General features: G+C 44.0%; 1 protein-coding gene across 1 annotated transcript in view; it reads left to right on the top strand.

The window, feature by feature from the left end:
* Positions 1-2,541: 2,541 nt before the first annotated feature.
* The window catches only part of magi2a (membrane associated guanylate kinase, WW and PDZ domain containing 2a), a gene marked incomplete at both ends in the record, with an annotated part of 305,378 nt that continues 289,197 nt past the window's right edge, over positions 2,542-18,722 (top strand). Inside the window, one exon of the mRNA XM_083662535.1 lies at positions 2,542-2,842. Coding sequence (XP_083518661.1) covers positions 2,542-2,842 — 301 coding nt within the window. The remainder of the gene's footprint in view (positions 2,843-18,722) is intronic.

Genomic DNA, 18,722 nt, shown 5'->3' with positions numbered 1-18,722 from the left:
CATTTTTGGAAACAGAATGCGCCTCGCAGTGGTCAGCTGCGGTAGCGCGGGCCCCTATAATCAGCCTCTCTAAACAGTAACTCAACGGGAGAACACTCTAAATTTCGTGGATTCACATCTTTTCTGGGCGTACTGTAAATCTTGATTGAAGTGGTGTAGTGCAGGGATGTAAAACAACAACCATATTGTGGAAACTAAGCAAAATTTTTCTTTTTTTTCTTTTAGTTTTTTCAAGATAAATAGTAAATGCAAAGGACCCGAGGTTAAAACCACGGCAACACACTTCTGACGGAGTGGACGACAGCCGCATTAGCTATTTATCTTGAAAAAACTAAACAAAGAAAACGAAACATTTTGCTTAGTTTCCACAATATGGTTGTTGTTTTACATCCCTGCACTACACCACTTCAGTCAAGATTTGCAGTACGCCCAGAAAAGATGTGAATCCACGAAATTGAGTGTTCTCCCGTTGAGTTACTGTTTAGAGAGGCTGATTATAGGGGCCCGCGCTACCGCAGCTGACCACTGCGAGCCTGTGCGAGGTTCTTTTGGCGCTGTCACGCTTCCAAAAATAAAAAATGGCGGAGGCTGCTGGGCGCTGATGTTGCAATGGGGCAATATGGAGCTTTCAGTTCTTTCCATAAAAGTTCTTTGACTGTAACAAAGAGCATGGAAGGAAAGAGAGGACACTCCGGCCATTTTTGGAAACAGAATGCGCCTCGCAGTGGTCAGCTGCGGTAGCGCGGGCCCCTATAATCAGCCTCTCTAAACAGTAACTCAACGGGAGAACACTCTAAATTTCGTGGATTCACATCTTTTCTGGGCGTACTGTAAATCTTGATTGAAGTGGTGTAGTGCAGGGATGTAAAACAACAACCATATTGTGGAAACTAAGCAAAATTTTTCGTTTTTTTCTTTTAGTTTTTTCAAGATAAATAGTAAATGCAAAGGACCCGAGGTTAAAACCACGGCAACGCACTTCTGACGGAGTGGACGACAGCCGCATTAGCTATTTATCTTGAAAAAACTAAACAAAGAAAACGAAAAATTTTGCTTAGTTTCCACAATATGGTTGTTGTTTTACATCCCTGCACTACACCACTTCAATCAAGATTTGCAGTACGCCCAAAAAAGATGTGAATCCACGAAATTTAGAGTGTTCTCCCGTTGAGTTACTGTTTAGAGAGGCTGATTATAGGGGCCCGCGCTACCGCAGCTGACCACTGCGAGCCTGTGCGAGGTTCTTTTGGCGCTGTCACGCTTCCAAAAATAAAAAAATGGCGGAGGCTGCTGGGCGCTGATGTTGCAATGGGGCAATATGGAGCTGTCAGTTCTTTCCATAAAAGTTCTTTGACTGTAATATGGAGAACACACAGTAAAGAGACCTCTGAAAAGCTACTCTCCGTCTTGTGCTTACTTAATGCAAATACACAACAGTCTTGATTGTGAAGCACATTGAAAACTAGTTTGTATCAGAAAAAAATCCAATTAAAATCAAGCAAATCATGGTATCTATAAATGTCAAGACTTTCGTAGGCTAATAGGGTTTGTTCTAGCGTTGAGGCTATGTTTGTTCATGTGCGCTGAACTTGTTAACTGCTGTAACGTTCCTGATATTTCCGACAGCACGTAAAGGCAGCACAATTTGAGCTCGCAAAGGCAGGCTGATCCAGCTGCTGTGTGTGTGTATGTATGCGACTGACGGTACGTGCACATCTACAATGGCAAATTCGCTTTTCCGCTGTGTCGCAGCGTTTTGTGGGCGTGCAAACCAGCTTCCAGCTTGGAGCTGTAGCCTGTAGAAACGTTGTACACAGGAGGATGGGGGGAGGAAATGTGTAGGAAGAGCTGTCATTGGGTAGCTTCAACGAAAGGTCCCGCCCTAGTCCCGCCCCGCGAGCGTGAAGCCGCTCGGAGACAAGCCGCCCCTAGTCTGCGACAGTGAAACGCTGTGGGCGGTTCCAGTGACGGTACGTGCACATCTACAATGGCAAATTCGCTTTTCCGCTGTGTCGCAGCGTTTTGTGGGCGTGCAAACCAGCTTCCAGCTCGGAGCTGTAGCCTGTAGAAACGTTGTACACAGGAGGGTGCGGGGAGGAAATGTGTAGGAAGAGCTGTCATTGGGTAGCTTCAACGAAAGGTCCCGCCCTAGTCCCGCCCCGCGAGCGTGAAGCCGCTCGGAGAGAAGCCGCCTCTAGTCTGCGACAGTGAAACGCTGAAACGCTGGGGGCGGTTCCAGCGCGATGTTGAAATGGACCAATCAGAATCGAGAATACAGCAAGACAGCCTATCAAGATGCAGCGTCAAAGCGGCTTTTTCAGCAGGCAAGCCGCCGTGCCATTGTAGATGTGCACGTACCGTGAGAGTGTGTGTGTGCGTGCGTGTGTGTGCGCGCGCGCACGTGTGCGTGTGTGTGTGCGCTGACATGGATACAACTGGCGTCCACTATTGAAACTGGACACGATAGGGATACTGAGGACTTACAAGAGCGATCAAACTTCTTCCATGGCCGCCCTCATGTGAATCCTCCTGGTTTCAGCCATGTCCAAAAGCCTGAAGAAGAGGAAAAACCACTGGACTAACAAAGTCCACGAGAGTGTCCTTTGCAGGAATGAGGAGGGGGACCTGGGGCTGGAGTTGAAGGGCGGCGCAGAGAATGGACAGTTCTCGGTGGTCAGTGAGGTTCTCCCGGGCGGAGCGGTCTGCTACAGCGGTAAACTCTCCCAGGATGAACTCCTGTTGGAAGTCAATGATACCCCGGTGGCTGGACTCACCACCAGGGACGTACATGCTGTGGTCAAACACTGCAAGGATCCCGTCCGAGTCAAGTGTGTCAAACAAGGTGAGGTTTTTGGATATAATTATCACGTCAACTTGGCGAAATTGGGTAATTCTTTTAGGGCAGTCCTTGGGAAACCGTTAATTTTGAAACACCCTTTTGTGTGTGTTGACAAGCTATTGTCTCCCAAAACTGAAGGATTCTCCTCTAAGCTCGATGCTAATAATAATAAGCAACGGCGAAATAGAAAAGGAAAATCTACTTTCCTCGGTGTGTGCTGTTGTAATGTCTTCTGGTGTCTCGGTGTGCGTGGATGATTATTTTGCTGCACAGCTGTTGTTAGAAAAATGTGTTTTGGTCGTGTTGGTAAGTTCCTGTTGCTATGTGTGTAGGCTATGTGTCTGGTGGCTATTAGGGGGTGTGTTACTGTGTGGCGGTCAGAAAATACACGTTCCGAAGTGTAGCCTAACAAACTCATAGAAGCTAGCTCAATTATTATTTGTCAACAATGTTAGGCTAACATTGTTGACAAATAATAGCTTGTAGCTATGAGTTTTCTGAAAATCGTGAAAATAACTATATAATTCAACATTTTACTGCAAAATTTCAAAATACTATATCATGTAGCTCAGCTGTCATAGCTCAACAAATTACACAACATAATATATTGCACTACGGTATTATCGTACCATACGTGATTTAAAAAATACAATTAAGTAGTAATGGTCACTCAGTACTACCACCACACAATGGGCTACATGCACAACTCCACTACTTCCTGAAATTAGTACAGCTTCTTTATTTCCTGTCATCACTATTGGATGAACTGATTAATGTCAGGTGTGCTGCAGTCACAACAATGATCAGGCACACCTGATTAATCAGTTCATCCAATAGTGTAGGACAGGAAATAAAGAAGCTGTACTAATTTCAGGAAGTAAAAAAGTTGTGCATGTAGCCTATTAGCTACTAGTCCTTTTAATAAGGTAGGGATACCGGCTATAAAGATGCCATAAAGTACCAGAAGAGCTCTATAAACTCACTGGAGAGCACTCCAGGCACTAATTGCCTAGAATATTAGTGATTAAGTATCAATGTTAAAATGTGGGTGTGGCATCTAGTTAGTTAACCTGTGAGCTTTTGTTGTTGCTATTTTACACTACAATTGCTGTTTCTACTAAATTAGAAACTATATTTCGTGCAGCTTTGAGTAGATGAAATTTTCATGTGGGTGATTTATCTATCACCCAACCCTAACGAAACATAACTATGATAATATATTTTGAAAGGACGCTACAATTATCAGCACTTCCCCAAGTCCTTATATGAACATTATTTTGATGGCGTACGAAATCAAAACGGCATCAAGTATGATAAAATCACTATAAACGTCAGTAGTACCGTAGATAATACAGTCAATGTCTCGTCATAGACGCTGGGGTAGCTGGCTGGGGGCGTGGTCAGGGTGGGGTAATTCATCCCGTTCTCCCCATTCAGCATAGTTAGTTAGCATTTAGCTGCTAGTGCTGTGCTAGCCCAGCCCAAGCAGACAGGATCGGTGATTCAACCACCGCAGTAAACGCATATCTGAACAGACGTCTGTACCTGCTCTAGAATCCCCAATCCTGTAGTGTAGAGTGTAGCACCATCCTTTGGTGAGTCAGCCCATTGAGATATATGGGGGTTTTACCCCACTCGTGCGGCAGCTGTAGTAACATTTTGTGGGCGTTTCCACACAGACCGACTGTATCTATGGACACAGCATAAGTCACGTCAGGTACATTAGGATTAAAACTGGTTTTATGCTTACGCGAAATCGCCAGCGCCGAGGGGTCGCCACAGCTGGCCGTCCTATCGGCAGCTCGGTGGCCTCGAAAATGTGACTCTGCGGCATCAACGCGGACGTGACGTGACCAGCACGAGAGCTGTGATTGGCCATTGCCTTGGGCCACGCACATATCCACTGACGTACTTGTGAGGAATGAGGAAATGCCATTTCCTCATTTTACAGTGCTTGTCCCTCATCTAGCAAAGCCTTCTGCAGGCTGAGGCTCACCGGAATGAGTTTTGAAATGGACAATAAAATGTCCCCCCACCGACATGATTGCAAGTTCTTGGTAAACGACACGATAACGTAATGGACATGAGTGTACCACAAGCCACCTAGTGTTTTGGACGTGTACCGTAGCCAACGCGTCGAGTTACGTTCGAGTATGCACAGTCTCGCTGTCGCCGCTAGTCAGCGGCAAGGCTCCAAGACGAGGCTGTGCAGAACCCTGTCAGCGCCTTTAGTGTTCGATAAGGAACTGTAACGGTGTGGGTAGTGCTGTGCAGTGAGTAAACCAGCGTTTCTGCTAGCACTCACAGCTGCAGGACATCGTGTCCTTTACGATTTCAAATACAGGACAAGTGGTATAAATTCATATAGGCTTAGGCTATATAAAGACATACATAACATGTATATGACATTACATAATTATTCATGTAGATTAATATTTTTTTATTTGAAAGTATAAACAGCCAATAAGACTCAATTAACCTATCATTTCTAGAGGTGCAACCATGCTTTTCCAGTCACACGGGGCGCTATCTGGTGTGGCGATGGTCCAGCTGGTCGTCTCGTCCAGGCGGAAAACACTAGCATCCCGATAATATAATAGATCCATGTAGCTACGTTAACAAGCAGGTGGAAAACACTAGCCTCTACATTAGCATCAGGCTATAGTTCTCAGACGATAGGATAGCATGCAAAACTTTAGCCATACAAACACACTTATTACAAATGAGTCAGGCTAATAAGAGTACTAAAATAGTAGACTTGGCTTGCTTTGGGTAGCTACCCACTACGTAAAGAGGAAAACACACACGCTATATCAGTGCACAGCAGCGCACACACTGACACATAAACCTCACTGCACTGTCAAAATCCCAACACTCAGTCCCGCCCAGCCGCCCCATTAGCCAATAGCATTTTAGAGAAACGTGATGTACCTCTCTAAACTGACCAATCAGAAGCAGCTAAAGACGAGCAGTACTAGGAAGTTAGTTTGTCACACCTCGTGTGGAGCTGTTTGACAGTGTTGCCAAACTATAAAGTGACAGGTCAATATTCTTGACTCGGGGGATTTAATACGGGGTTACAAATAATTGCGTCGGGAGATAATTTACAGGACACGGTGTCCTGCAGATTTTAATTTACAGGTTTTTGATGAAATTTAAAGGCCAATGTCCTGCAATTACGGGACAACGGAAATGCTGGAGTAAACCTCACTCTAGTGACAGATGCTAGACCCCATGGGTTTTAGCCTCCTTGCTACAGCAATGCCGGAGGTTGTGAGTTCGATTCCCAGCTGCATACTACTCGATGCAGGTTAGAGAAATACAGTGGCTAGCTTATGCATGCACTTTGGTTTCACTAGAGACACATGAAACAAAGCTTGGGCTGTCAGAAGACTTAATTTGGGAAATGGATAATGTGGTATCATGTCATGCACTGAAATTGAGAGAAACTATTGAGTGGGATATTGGCTAAGCGGTCGGTGTCTGTGGCGGTGTCAGTCACGATTGTGATGTCATCAGTGATCTTCTAATGGCTTTCCGGCAGGCGGCACATTGCTGCCTCTTACAGTTACATCAGTGATGTGTGATGTCACTCGAGCAACTGTGATTGCTTGATGGCACCTAGGTGGGTGGGCGGTGTCTGTATGTCTGTCAGTCACGATTTTGGGAGCCCTTGGAGCGGGCGATTTCCATAACCGCAGCCATGGTGCATCATCTCCAGGGTCTCCACCCTAGCTAGTTGATATAAAAAAAAAGATACAATGGGCAGACTGATTCTGACACACACACACACACACACACACACACACACACACACACACACACACACACACACACACACACACTGCAGCTTACGATTAGGGATGCACCGATTGCCATTTTCTTGGCCGATTCCGATTTCCGATTTTTGAATAGTCTGACTTGCCGATACCGATTTTTGCCGATTCCGATTTTTTTTTCTAAAAACAACAATTGACAGCTTACACAAACGTTTTTGTAACTTTGTTTAAAAATTAAGATTCATAGAACAATTCTTACATCTAATGGGGATCCAAATAAACAAATAAACAATTCTTATAATTTGCATGAAGTAGGACCTTCTCACTCAAACACATCTCAAAATAAAAGTGTTCCAGGTTAGGCTACTGGACAGAGCTTTTTTGTGCAAATACAATGAATACAAAAATTAAATTAAATCCAATAGCCTATATCCCACAGCTATCATGCATTTACTTTTCCAAAAGAAAACAGGTGCAACAGAACATCAAAATGATCCATGGACAAGGAGTTTATAGACTGGCTCCAGACCAGTCCTCTTGAGTAGAGGGGAAATTAGTTTATGAGTTACAGTAACGATCTTCAGTCTGAATATCAGGCGGAGTTTACACACAGTCCGAAGTTTGGTATGCGTATTTTTATCTGCCATCCGAAAAAATATCGTCACGCACAGAAAACGTTGCACACTTGTGAGTCCGATGCATTTTTATTATTATGTCCGTCGTTCTCATGTCGTTCTATTTGCAATACGAAACAAATAGTCTCTCCTGTATCCACGTCACGTTACAACATGACTTGACAGGCTGAGGCAGCAGCGCTGATGTGGAATGGAAAAGCAGGTCGGGGAATGGTTATCATACTGGACACAATGCTCGCGTTCACCTCGCCAAGCCGGCTGTGCGCAGTGGCGGGTTGCTGGAGCACCGCTTCCCGGGGAGAGAGAGCAGAGAGAGAGGGGCCAGTGAGGTGAAGCGAGCCGCTCTGACTGGACTCCAGCCGAGCGGGACTCGGCCGCATCTCTGTCTCCACGGCTTATTTTCGACTTGCATGTGTGACAAACTGCGAGCTTTGTCTACTTCACTGACGGTGAAAAAAATCCACAACGAGGAAGGTATGCTGGCGTGTGTGGTGTGGTGGCTGGGTGCCTGTCTCGGTGCTTTGGGGTGCGCGCACGTCATGTGAAAATCGGCTCACAGAATTGGCTATTTAGAGTGACCGGAACAGATCACCGATCGAGGCCGATCACGTGAAAATCGGCCATTTCCGGTCACGTGCCGATCGATCGGTGCATCCCTACTTACGATAGCCACCAAAATAGCCCAAGCCATGTAAATTGCTCCCCATAAGTCATGTAATGGCCCATTTCCACTGCTGGTATTGGTGCGGCTCCACCCGGCTCGACTCACTTTTTTGTAGCTTTCCACCGGTCAAAAAACGGGACAACCCGGGTTGAATCGTGCTATTTCTAGTACCACCTCTGTCGAGGTTCCAGGGCTGTGGACCCGGTACCAGTGACTTGAGAGAGAGCTCCGCTAGGCCGGAGGTGGAGCCGCGGGTTTTCCTGGTGACGGGATGGTCAGCCGGCTTCTACCAGTCCTCCGCTATGCAGTGCGGTGTACAGCGCAGGCATGTACATTTAACAACAATGAAATATCCAATCTCCTAGCCGATGGTCTCATTTGCTCATGTAGTTCATATAGACTTAGATGTATGGCCGACTTCGATGGTATAGTCGCTGTGACTACTGACTACAGCACCAAAGTCACGCCCTCTCCTGCAATCACCATACAACCAATGGATTTCATCCGCCATTCATTTTCCATCTACAGTTTGTTGAAAGTTCCGTGTAGGGATTTGATTTTAACGTTACAACCGGAGGACGGCAGATATGCGGTGGCGCTGACGACCAGTTGTGGGCGGAGGGCAGATTTGAGTACTACTTGCGGTGGAAGCAGACTTCAGGTCGAGCCGAGTAAAGCCGAGTTGAGATGAGCCGTACTATGCAGTACCATGTGGTAGGGCTGCACGATATATCGTTTACACATCGTCATCGCAATGTGCGCATGCGCGATAGTCACATCGCAGGACGTGCGATGTCAAAAGCAAATTAACTCGTCATGTTGCTTGATAAACTCTCACTTTAGGGGTAGCCTACTGAGTGAAATTAGGTTCTCTCATAGGAGAGAGACGCCCCGCTACTGTACTCACTCATTTAGTGCTTAGCTTCAACACAACAAACATGCACAGAGAGCTCAATTGAATTGTTTTTGCTTATGTTGCGTTGCTGACAGTAGCCTGTCTGTAAACGATGTGATTGCGGAGGCGGACACAGCTTGCAGCGCACTAGTATACAGCAGGCTGGCTGCTGTAACTCAACATGTCCGTGGAGTGGAGATATTTACTCTTGAAACACCAAAAAGCAACTTATAATGACACGAAGGCTGAAGTGATTACTGAGAAGTTGTGCGTGTATCACCGCAGCTCTCTCTCCCCGTCTCTGATGTTGCATCACATGATAGCAGTAACGTTACGGTAGAGTTAATCATACATAGCGACTCATTTACACAAAACATGTCGGTGAAAATAAAAAGACAATAGACATAGCTGGGCAATTAAATGTATATTTATTACTTTTCACGAATGAATTGTTTGTCACCGGTCGGCTGTATGTGAATCCTCGTCTCTCTGTACTGCCCTGCGTGCGCTCAAAAACCAGAACTCCCCAAATGCGGAGCGTACCACTTGGTAGTTTCTGGAGGGGGGTCAGACCAAGTGTGTGAAGTAACCATGTGTGAAGTGGCAGCAGTGTTTCATTGTTGACTTATTGAAACGTTAGAAGAACGAAAGAAGTTGAAAGCAGTGATTATAATCAATTAAATCTAATGTTTTTCTGCAAATAGCATCATTGGGAGGTAGATTCTGGCACTCAATATTAGGGGTGGGCAATATATCAAATTTATATCCATATTGTGATTTGAGACTATATGGTCTTAGATGTTGGATGGTAATATGGTGATACAGCATGTTGTCTTTCCCTGGTTTTAAAGGCTGCATTACACTAAGTGAAGTATAGGCTAGTGACATTTTAAAGTAGAATGTCATAACTCACTCACTTTTTCATGTATGTAAGTCATGGAAATCCATTGGTCAAAATGTGTATGCACCCTGATAGATGACGCTCTGAGGCCTACCAGTAGGTCACAGCCCAGTGGTTGAGAAACATTAAAATACCTAATTTCCCCTCCAAAATCAGATGGACTCCTCCAAAGAATCATCCCAATCATTCTAGAAATATTATTTTCTTTCAAATAGAGCTATTCTGGTAATCTGGTGAAAATCTGTATTTTTTCATATCGCAATATATATCGCATGGGCGGGGAATATCGCAATGTCAGTTTTTTCCAATATCATGCAGCCCTACCATGTGGTGGAAATGAGCCATAAGGTAGTGTTTCCCATACATAAAGGAATTTGTGGCGGGCCGCCACAATAATATTTTGACCGCCACAATAAGATGTTGACCAAATTTTTTTTTTTTTTTTTTTTTTACAGTGCACCTGAACGCAACATGCAAGATATCCGCTGAATAAGTGTCCAATAAATGTTCATGTCATTCTGGCCAATACTTCTGTTATAGCATTTCAGTCTGGAATATGGAATATCTTTCAATAATCTATGATTTAGCTGCTAAATTGTCAAATACCGCCATCTGCTCACTACCCAAGCACTTATGTATGTACTTAACCTAACTAACTTAACCTAACTAACTATCCGGTGTGCACAACACTGTCAGCCTAAACTCCAGCACCCCAAAAACCTACAATCCGCTACAGAAAAATGTATATTGTTTGTTTATTAACTGGCCCCTCGCCTTCTATCATTTCACGAAAGTGGCAAAGCAAGTTGAGTATCCCTGACCTATAGGGATAAATTTAGTTTGTCATTGTAAACCCACAGCACAGTAATGATGACATGTTCTTCATAGATCTAGCCTTTTAATTTGGCTCTTAAGCTTTCTCAAAGTACACCAAATTCATGCATTTTACTTTAAAATGTTTAAAAAAATCTTGCGGGGGGGCATGCCCTCGCACCCCCCTAGGGGGTCTGCGGCCCCCCACCACAAATTCTCAAAATCCTGTGGGAAACACTGCATAAGGTGCTAACCCCATACCCCATCCGATGATGAAGTTTCTGCTTGTCAACTTGTCCAGTCCAGTGCATGGACAGCTTCTATGTATGGCAGTGTTATAGACACTCTTCTCTGGCCTTCCGTCTGTCTGATCCTCTCAACTAATGATGTCTTGCATTGGTGGCTGGAAGAAATTTAAAAGGCAGCTACCAAATTAATGTTTGATTTCCCCCCAAGAAACACAGCTTAATATCCCCTAGTGATTGCTGAAGTGATTGACATTCTCTGGTTGCTCAGCTTGTGTTTGTTGGATTGGATGTTTACAATGTCAAGTAGTTTATTAATTGATGAGCAATAAATGCTAGTTAACGGATTCTCTTTGCATTCTGCTAGGAAAGTTTCCTAATGTTCACAGTGGTGTGGTGTGTACAGTCACACTGTTGTTGTTGGTGGTGGTGTTGTTGTTGTTGTTTTGGCATTTTGCCTTTATTAGATAGGACAGTAAGCAGACAGTAAAGGTGGGGAGAGAGAGAGAGGGGAGGACATGCGGCAAAGGACCACGGGTCGGATTCGAACCTGGGTCCGCCCGAACCCGAAGGATTAAGGGCCAGGGCTCGACGTTAACTTTTAAAAGTGGTTGCCGGAGGGGCAACCTGGCAAGAGCTTTTGGTTGCCCGAATAAAAATATGGTTGCCCAATTTTAGTCGTCTTATATTTTGAGTAATTAACACATTGAGTGCCAGCCGTTTTTTCAATGCTGTAGGTAAGTTGTGCCAGGTTTTTTTTTGAGGATTCTGGCTCATTTTACAAGAGCCGAGGATTCTTTTCTGTTAAGACTTCGTGAACACCAATCATCTAAAAATAACTAATAGAATGTGTGCTTTCTCTGTCTAAAAGAGTTAGTTTGCAGAGTTAGTAGTTATGTAGATATTAGCCGTTGAGTACAGCATGGTTTCAGAGATTTTCAGAGAGTTTAGAGATAAATGGATTTTTAGAACCACCTCACGTGCCTGTGATTATGGGTGCCCTTGGGCAAGTCTGTATACTGTATTGTGTGTGTGTGTGTGTGTGTGTGTGTGTGTGTGTGTGTGTGTGTGTGTGTCTCCAAACTCCTCCCTCCGTCTGTGCTGCGGAGGGAGGAGGCTCCGCGGCCGCTCTCGGGCAGTCTGGACTGTAAAACTGGCTCGTTCGTTTCTTGAGGTGTCGGCTGAGAGCTTTGAAGAAGCTTTTGCGATTCTGGTCTTATTTATGCGCAAAGGTACTCGAGTGTGTGTGTGTGCGCGCGCGCGCGCGCGCGTGTGTGTGTGTGTGTGTGTGTGTGTGTGTGTGTGTGTGTGTGAAATCGAAAGAGTTTTCGCCCAGCTATTTCCTTGAAAATTAGAATGGCTTTCTCCAGCGGACCCGTGGCTGTGGCTTTCTCTCTGTCTGGAGAGAACTGTCGCCACTTAGTGGTCGGTAAAATAGATTATACACATTCTCTTCCTCCAATAGTGGTATAGAAGACGTAAAAGGGGTTGATTGATGTCCCACCGTCAAAAAAAAAAAATGTTTATGTAAGACGAGATATCTCGTCTTTGGCACTCAACGGTTGGATTATGTAAGACGAGATATCTCGTCCTTGGCACTCAACGTGTTAAGATACTATGCAGTCATAAGCCGGCTTAATAATGACGATGTGACAGAAAAGTAAGTATAATAGTCTATAGTATATAGATAGGCCTATTCAGTGTGTGCACCGGGTGTAGTAGTAGTATTAATGATAATAATAATAATAATAAATTTGTGTCATTTCGTTTTCTAAACAAATCTTATTTTTTGTTTTTATAATGCATTTGCACTGAAAGGATTTAACTAATATTTGTGAACTTTCATTTTCATATATTTTTTAACAGTTATTGTTCATATTGTGCTTAATTTATTAATTAAAAGCGTTATTGATAATGAAGTAGCCTACCCTCCTCATGTTCATTCAGGGATACTATGATGACAGTGGTTTGGGGCCCCCACTCTGATGTTGCATAGGGCCCCAAAAGGCCCAGAAGCGGCCCTGCAATCCCTCTCTCTCTCACCCCGTATGACAGGCTGACAGGCCAGGGATGCAAATCATTCCTCAGCACATATACGCGGTGGTAAAACGTTTTTGAAGGATGTCCTGGTCGAGGTGTATGTTGTAGGCTTGTTGTAGGCTACATGCTTTGCAGTATAGCGTTATGCTGGAATTATGCTTGAAGTTTGGGCTGTCGCACGGAAATGAGAGACACTGAATCTTGACGAGGAAACGTGTGGAGCTTTTATACACTGTGTGGGTTTCTGCTCGCGGAAGTGAGCTGGAGGCTTGAAAACTCCACTTTGTCCGCTCAGCCGCGTCCAGGTAGTTACACAATTCGGGGTGTGCACGGCGAGGCGAAAACCGTCTGCACAGGAGCCTTGTGGAGGGGCGCGTCTGCTGATTTGACTCACTTTTCCGTGCGGACACTCGCCGATGCGGGAAGCAAATGAGACCTAAGCGCTTGTTGTAGGCTACATGCTTTGCAGTATAGCATTCGTTTTCCGTCCCGTTCAAAGACGCACGGGTATTTCACCTCAATGACAATTTCCTCGTCCTTTGTTTCTGTGCGGGGCTGCGGGCGGACGCGGTTCTTCTTGTGTCTTGCAGCCGCTGTGATTGTGTGCGAGCAGCCCCACCTGTCCAAGTCAGTACTCGTTAAACATACTGCACGTGCAGCATGCATCACGTAGGTTCCGACTGGTAATTAGTAACATCGTTCCGATTGTAACAGCAATAAAATGTCACATATATGTCACTCACAACAAGTATTAAAACATTTATTTGGTGTATATTTTGCTGTTTGCTGCTGTACATATTTTGTTGCATGTTAAATCGTGGTTGCCTCTGGGGCAACCAAAGACCAAGAAATGGTTGCCCCATGTTTTTTTTGGTTGCCCGGGGCAACCGGGCAGCCGTTAATGTCGAGCCCTGAGGGCTAATGTCCACCAGCTCCGGAACAGATGCGGTACGTACGGCTCAAGTACGGCTGTGAACAGACCCACACTTATGTAATCTGTCAGACGGATCCGTCATAAATAGAACAGGTGTGTAATTTTTCCGTACCACATGTATTGTCCATCTATGAACCTGGGCGGTGTCGATCCGGCAGTTTTACTGGATCCGCAACGCAACCCGTAACGCTTCTGGTGGATATTGCCTGTAAGCCTTTGTGGTACGCGTTCTACAGTACAGTCACATTGTAAAGCCCCTTGCAGTAAACCAACTTTTTGATGCAATGGATCCCAACAAGGAGTCAGCTAGTAATGTGACAGACAGCCAGGCCAGCAAGAGGATACTCTACATCAGGGGTCACCAACCTTTTTGAGGTCGAGGGTAGGGCTGGGCGATATGACGATATATTTCGTCTGGACGATAGAAAATGTATTTCGTCTGATATGATCCTCTATTGTTTATATCGTTGTGTTGCAAATCACACTCTTTACGGCAATATTGTCCGTCATTTGGATGACGCTGTGCTTTCTTCATTCTGTTTTCTTTTTTACTCACGTCCACAGTCCACACACGCACCAGACTCTGTGTCAACAAGCCCGTTGCGTCCCTTTTATAAGTGGCACAAATCAGCCGTGAGTAGGCTAAAGAGCAGGGAGATGTTACCTCCACTCCGTCCGCCTAGTCTACCCAGGCATTTGTGCTGTGTTAAGTCCGCGTTTGATCCATATTTGCGTGTGTCCTCCTAACGTTAAACCTGGCAAAACATCTCCTCTCATCATCCCAAGGAAATCCCTTGAGGGCTGACAACAAAACGTCTATCGTTAGCTTTAGCTCTTAGCTTTCCCTGGGTGAGTTGTGTTGGTTAACGTTGTTCTTCTTCTACTGTTTTATTCTTCTTCTACTGAACATGTAGGTATTTTGACGTTGACTAAAGAAATACTGCCGCCTAGTGGCCGCTTTTAGATTCCAAATTAGTGCTTAAAGTCTATAAATAAAAATAAAAATATATTTCTGGTTTCCAGGGACTTTAAATCAAACACATCAAATGCTAGTGTCCTCTTTGAAAATCGAACTGGTGGCGTGGTTCAGTTTGTGTTTCATTCTACTGCCCTGCAACTAATTATTATTATCTGTGTTGTAAAGAATAGCCATGCTGATCTGTATTCTGTATTCTGTATTCTGTATCCTTTGTGAGGTTTGACAACATTTTAACGGGTTTAACTGCTACATAAATAAATGGCCATGTGGTCATTTTATATAAACTATAAATAAAATGTACAGAAAATATGCTATATCGTGATATATATCGGTATCGGGATATGAAATGACTTATATCGGGATATGAGATTTTGGTCATATCGCCCAGCCCTAGTCGAGGGCTACCTGAAGGGTAGAGAGTCATGTGGGGGGCTACCTGTTGAAATTTGCTTGATTTACCTTTAAATAATGAGTATTATGCATTTAATCGAGACATACACTCTTTTCTTTCACTTTTGTGAAGAAGAACTCTTCCTCCCACTCCTCGTGAAATTGGTAATGTTTTTTCTTTCGCTTTTCTGCCATTGTTCTTGCTTTCCATCATTTAGCTTAGCCGACTGATATAATCATTGGCAGCTGGCAGTCGCACTGTCGCAGAGTGAATGACGTAGTGACGTAACGTAAACTAAACTTTGACCCCAGCCCAGGCGGATCGAAATAGTTAATCAATAATGAATTATACACAGACAATAAATTATACACAGACAATAAACATTTTTAAAACGTATGCATTGTTAAACCAATAGTTTTTTGTTTTGTTTTTCCTTTCTTTCCCCTCTGTCTGAGCCTGTTTGTCTGTTTTGTCTTGTTTGTGTTCTATAAAAATTTAAAATATGAAAAAAAAAAACATTTTTCTTAACGCGCCACAGCGCCACCCCGCGGCGACCAGGTGCCCGCGGGCACCGTGTTGGCTACCACTGCTCTACATAATGTACACCCGCTCTGTTCTAATCAGACTAACTCACTTTCGTGAACTGAGCATAAAGTGAAATGCAGTTTAAGTTGTGGACACACATTATGTGTCTATTACGTTCCTCCACAAAAGCATTATGTTACAATACCACAACATGAACACACCATTTTCTTCTGTCACATGAGAAGGTTAGCTTACGATTAAGTTTAGGCAACCAAATAATTTGGTTAAAGCCCCAATCAGTAACTGTTTCAGCTTAATATAACAGCTTTTTAGTCATTGAAGATGGTCCAGTGTATTCTAAGAGGGAGAATGTCGCCTCTATTGGTTCCACACCGCACTCCAAAGGCCTCTCCTGGCACTAAGCATTTTTGTGCCTGCATCCCGGAGACGGCATGAGCGGCATACCGCGCATGCGCTATGTACATGGAAATGCTGTGTTAAGGAAAACAAAGAAGTATTTCAGTGCGGATTTGCTACGAAAATGACGTTTCACGTAACTACCCAGCTAGCAGATAATGGGCGGGACACCGGCGGCAAGCCGGACACCAATTCGGCGGGCCACCGGCGGCAGCCGCGGCGGCTCCGCCGCGTTCTTGCCCATCGGTTCAGTGGGCCGCCAGAGCGCCAGAGAGTACACAGCCAGTGGCCCTTGCACAGCACGCTGATGGCATGCCGCTGGTATTGCACCTCCCAGCCCCACTAGGGCTGTGAATCTTCACTGGCCTCACGATTCGATTCGATTACGATTCAGAGGGCTACGATTCGATTCGATTACGATTATCGATGCATCTCGATGCATCTCGATGCATCTTAAATCGATGCATCCCTTTTTTTCCCCAATACATGATTTATTTTTTCTCACTTTCTTTTTTCTCACTGTGTGGCTACTTTTACAATAAAAGTGCATTTAGAATTGCATTGTATTATGATCCATAATTAAAATAAACAACTGCATGTACTTCCATTATATTTTATTTTATTTTATTATATATATATATATATATATATATATTTTTATAATCGATTTTTGACACTTGTGAATCGATGCAGAATCGTGCAGGTCCACATCGCGATGCATCTTATAATCGATTATTTTTGACACCCCTAAGCCCCACTATACATTGTTATGCTAATGCATGCATGCAGTGCTTCTCCACTGGCAGGGCTCCCTTCCTCTCATACTGGTAATTTCTGAGGTACTTAGTTAAAAAGGTTGAGAACTACTTCAATAATTCACATAATTACAATGATTTAAATGATAACAGATGTGATTATTAATACAACAATAATAATTTAAAGGAGAACAGATCCGTGAACTTTTTGTTATTTTATTTATGGACATAAGAAATGAATCAAAGGATGATGATTTGACAACTGTGCAGTGCAAATAGCAAAAAACTTGACAACTCTGTATATGTTGCATATTATGTAGGCTATATATAAAAAAAAAACATCAAGCCAAAAATAATGTGTAAAAAAAATAAAGCCATTTTGAATCACAAAATCTGCCTTAAATAGTGCAATAGTCAAATAAAACAGTCATAAAGATACAAATAGAAAACAAGCATAAAGTCACACACAGCAGCACATCATAGATATTCCTACTTTTCCATCGTGTTCCAAAAAGTAAATTTTATATAACATTGTGTGTTATTATAGGTGGGTAATTATCAAGGACTGTAATTATTGTAAGTCAATACTAGCAGGGGGAGTCCAGTATATAAATAAACAATAGTCTCACTCTCAAGATTCAAGCTTACTTAATAGCCATAATGAACATGTTACAAATGAGGAATTTGTCTTTGTGCAGTATGCAGCGCAGCAATACAAAGTATCGGGCAGACAGAAAGGCAATTTTCAAATTAATTTGCATTAAAGTGCAAAGTAACAGACCTTGAAAGTGACATAGTGGAGTCCATGTAAATGTCCGTGGCGTGTAATAAGTCCATAAAATGCCCAGTAAGTCCTTAACTCATTGAGTGCCAGCCACTTTTGGAGAACGGACGCTCCCAGTGCCAGAGTTTCAGAGCGTTTTCAGTGATTTCTCGAGGCCCACAGAATATTGTGTGATATTACTATGTAAACACCGAACACGCACAAAGAACGAGGAGACTCTATTGTATCATCAGCAAAAAAAAGTTTATTGATACCATTTTCCGTTCTTTAGTTATGAGCCGGAGAAGATAGGTTGTTTTGAGCAAAAACAGGCGTTTCAAATTAGAAGCTGAGATATTCCGCCTTTTGTGAAATGAAGCATTTCAAGCACATTCACTGAGTCTGAAGCTAATATTTTCTGATGTAGTGACGTGGTGTAGTTGTGTGGTGCCCTGCGTGCCCCACCCCCCTCTCCCCCCCTCAGCTGCAAACTCCTCCCCACACTAACACACAGCCTCACGCACCCAGCGTCTATTTTCGGAGTGCTCCGTTTTTGTGCGCCGGCTCCCAGCGCGACACGGAAAAGCCAAACCGGACTGCTGAGAATGGTTTGGCCCTTCGGCGTCGGGTGCTGCTTTTCTGGTGGCTAATCGTGTGGAGAAACTATACAGCAGAGACAGAGAGGCTCAGTTGTGGGCGCAGATTGACTGCTGTTCGCAGCCAACGTCAGCTCCAGCCAGAGCCATCTATATGGCTCTGGCTGCAGCATGAGCGGTTTCTCTTTCATCACGGGGCTTTTTCCTGCTGTTTTCCTGACCTTTCTCTAATCTGGAGAGCACTGTCGCCACCTAATGGGTCTGTAAAATAGGTTATACACCTTCAATAGCTACAATATTTGTACAGGAGATACAGGAGGCTTTGATCCACGTCCCACCGTCAAAAAACGCATTTGACGTCGATCGACGTCATTGGCACTCTACGTCACTATTTACTTTGACGTCGATCGACGTCATTGGCACTCAATGAGTTAAAGGAACACTCCGCCCATTTTCAACCAGCTTCGTATCATTAGAACATCAGTAGTATATCAGAAAACCGTAAACGGTTTTGAAGTCTGTCATTTAATTTGACAGTTATTGAGTGTTAA

Source organism: Poromitra crassiceps (assembly GCF_964638095.1).
Source record: "Poromitra crassiceps genome assembly, chromosome: 2".
NCBI classification, from domain to species: Eukaryota; Metazoa; Chordata; class Actinopteri; order Beryciformes; family Melamphaidae; genus Poromitra; species Poromitra crassiceps.
Note: the sequence above shows the minus strand (reverse complement) of the source record. Positions and strands in the feature narration are given on the sequence as shown.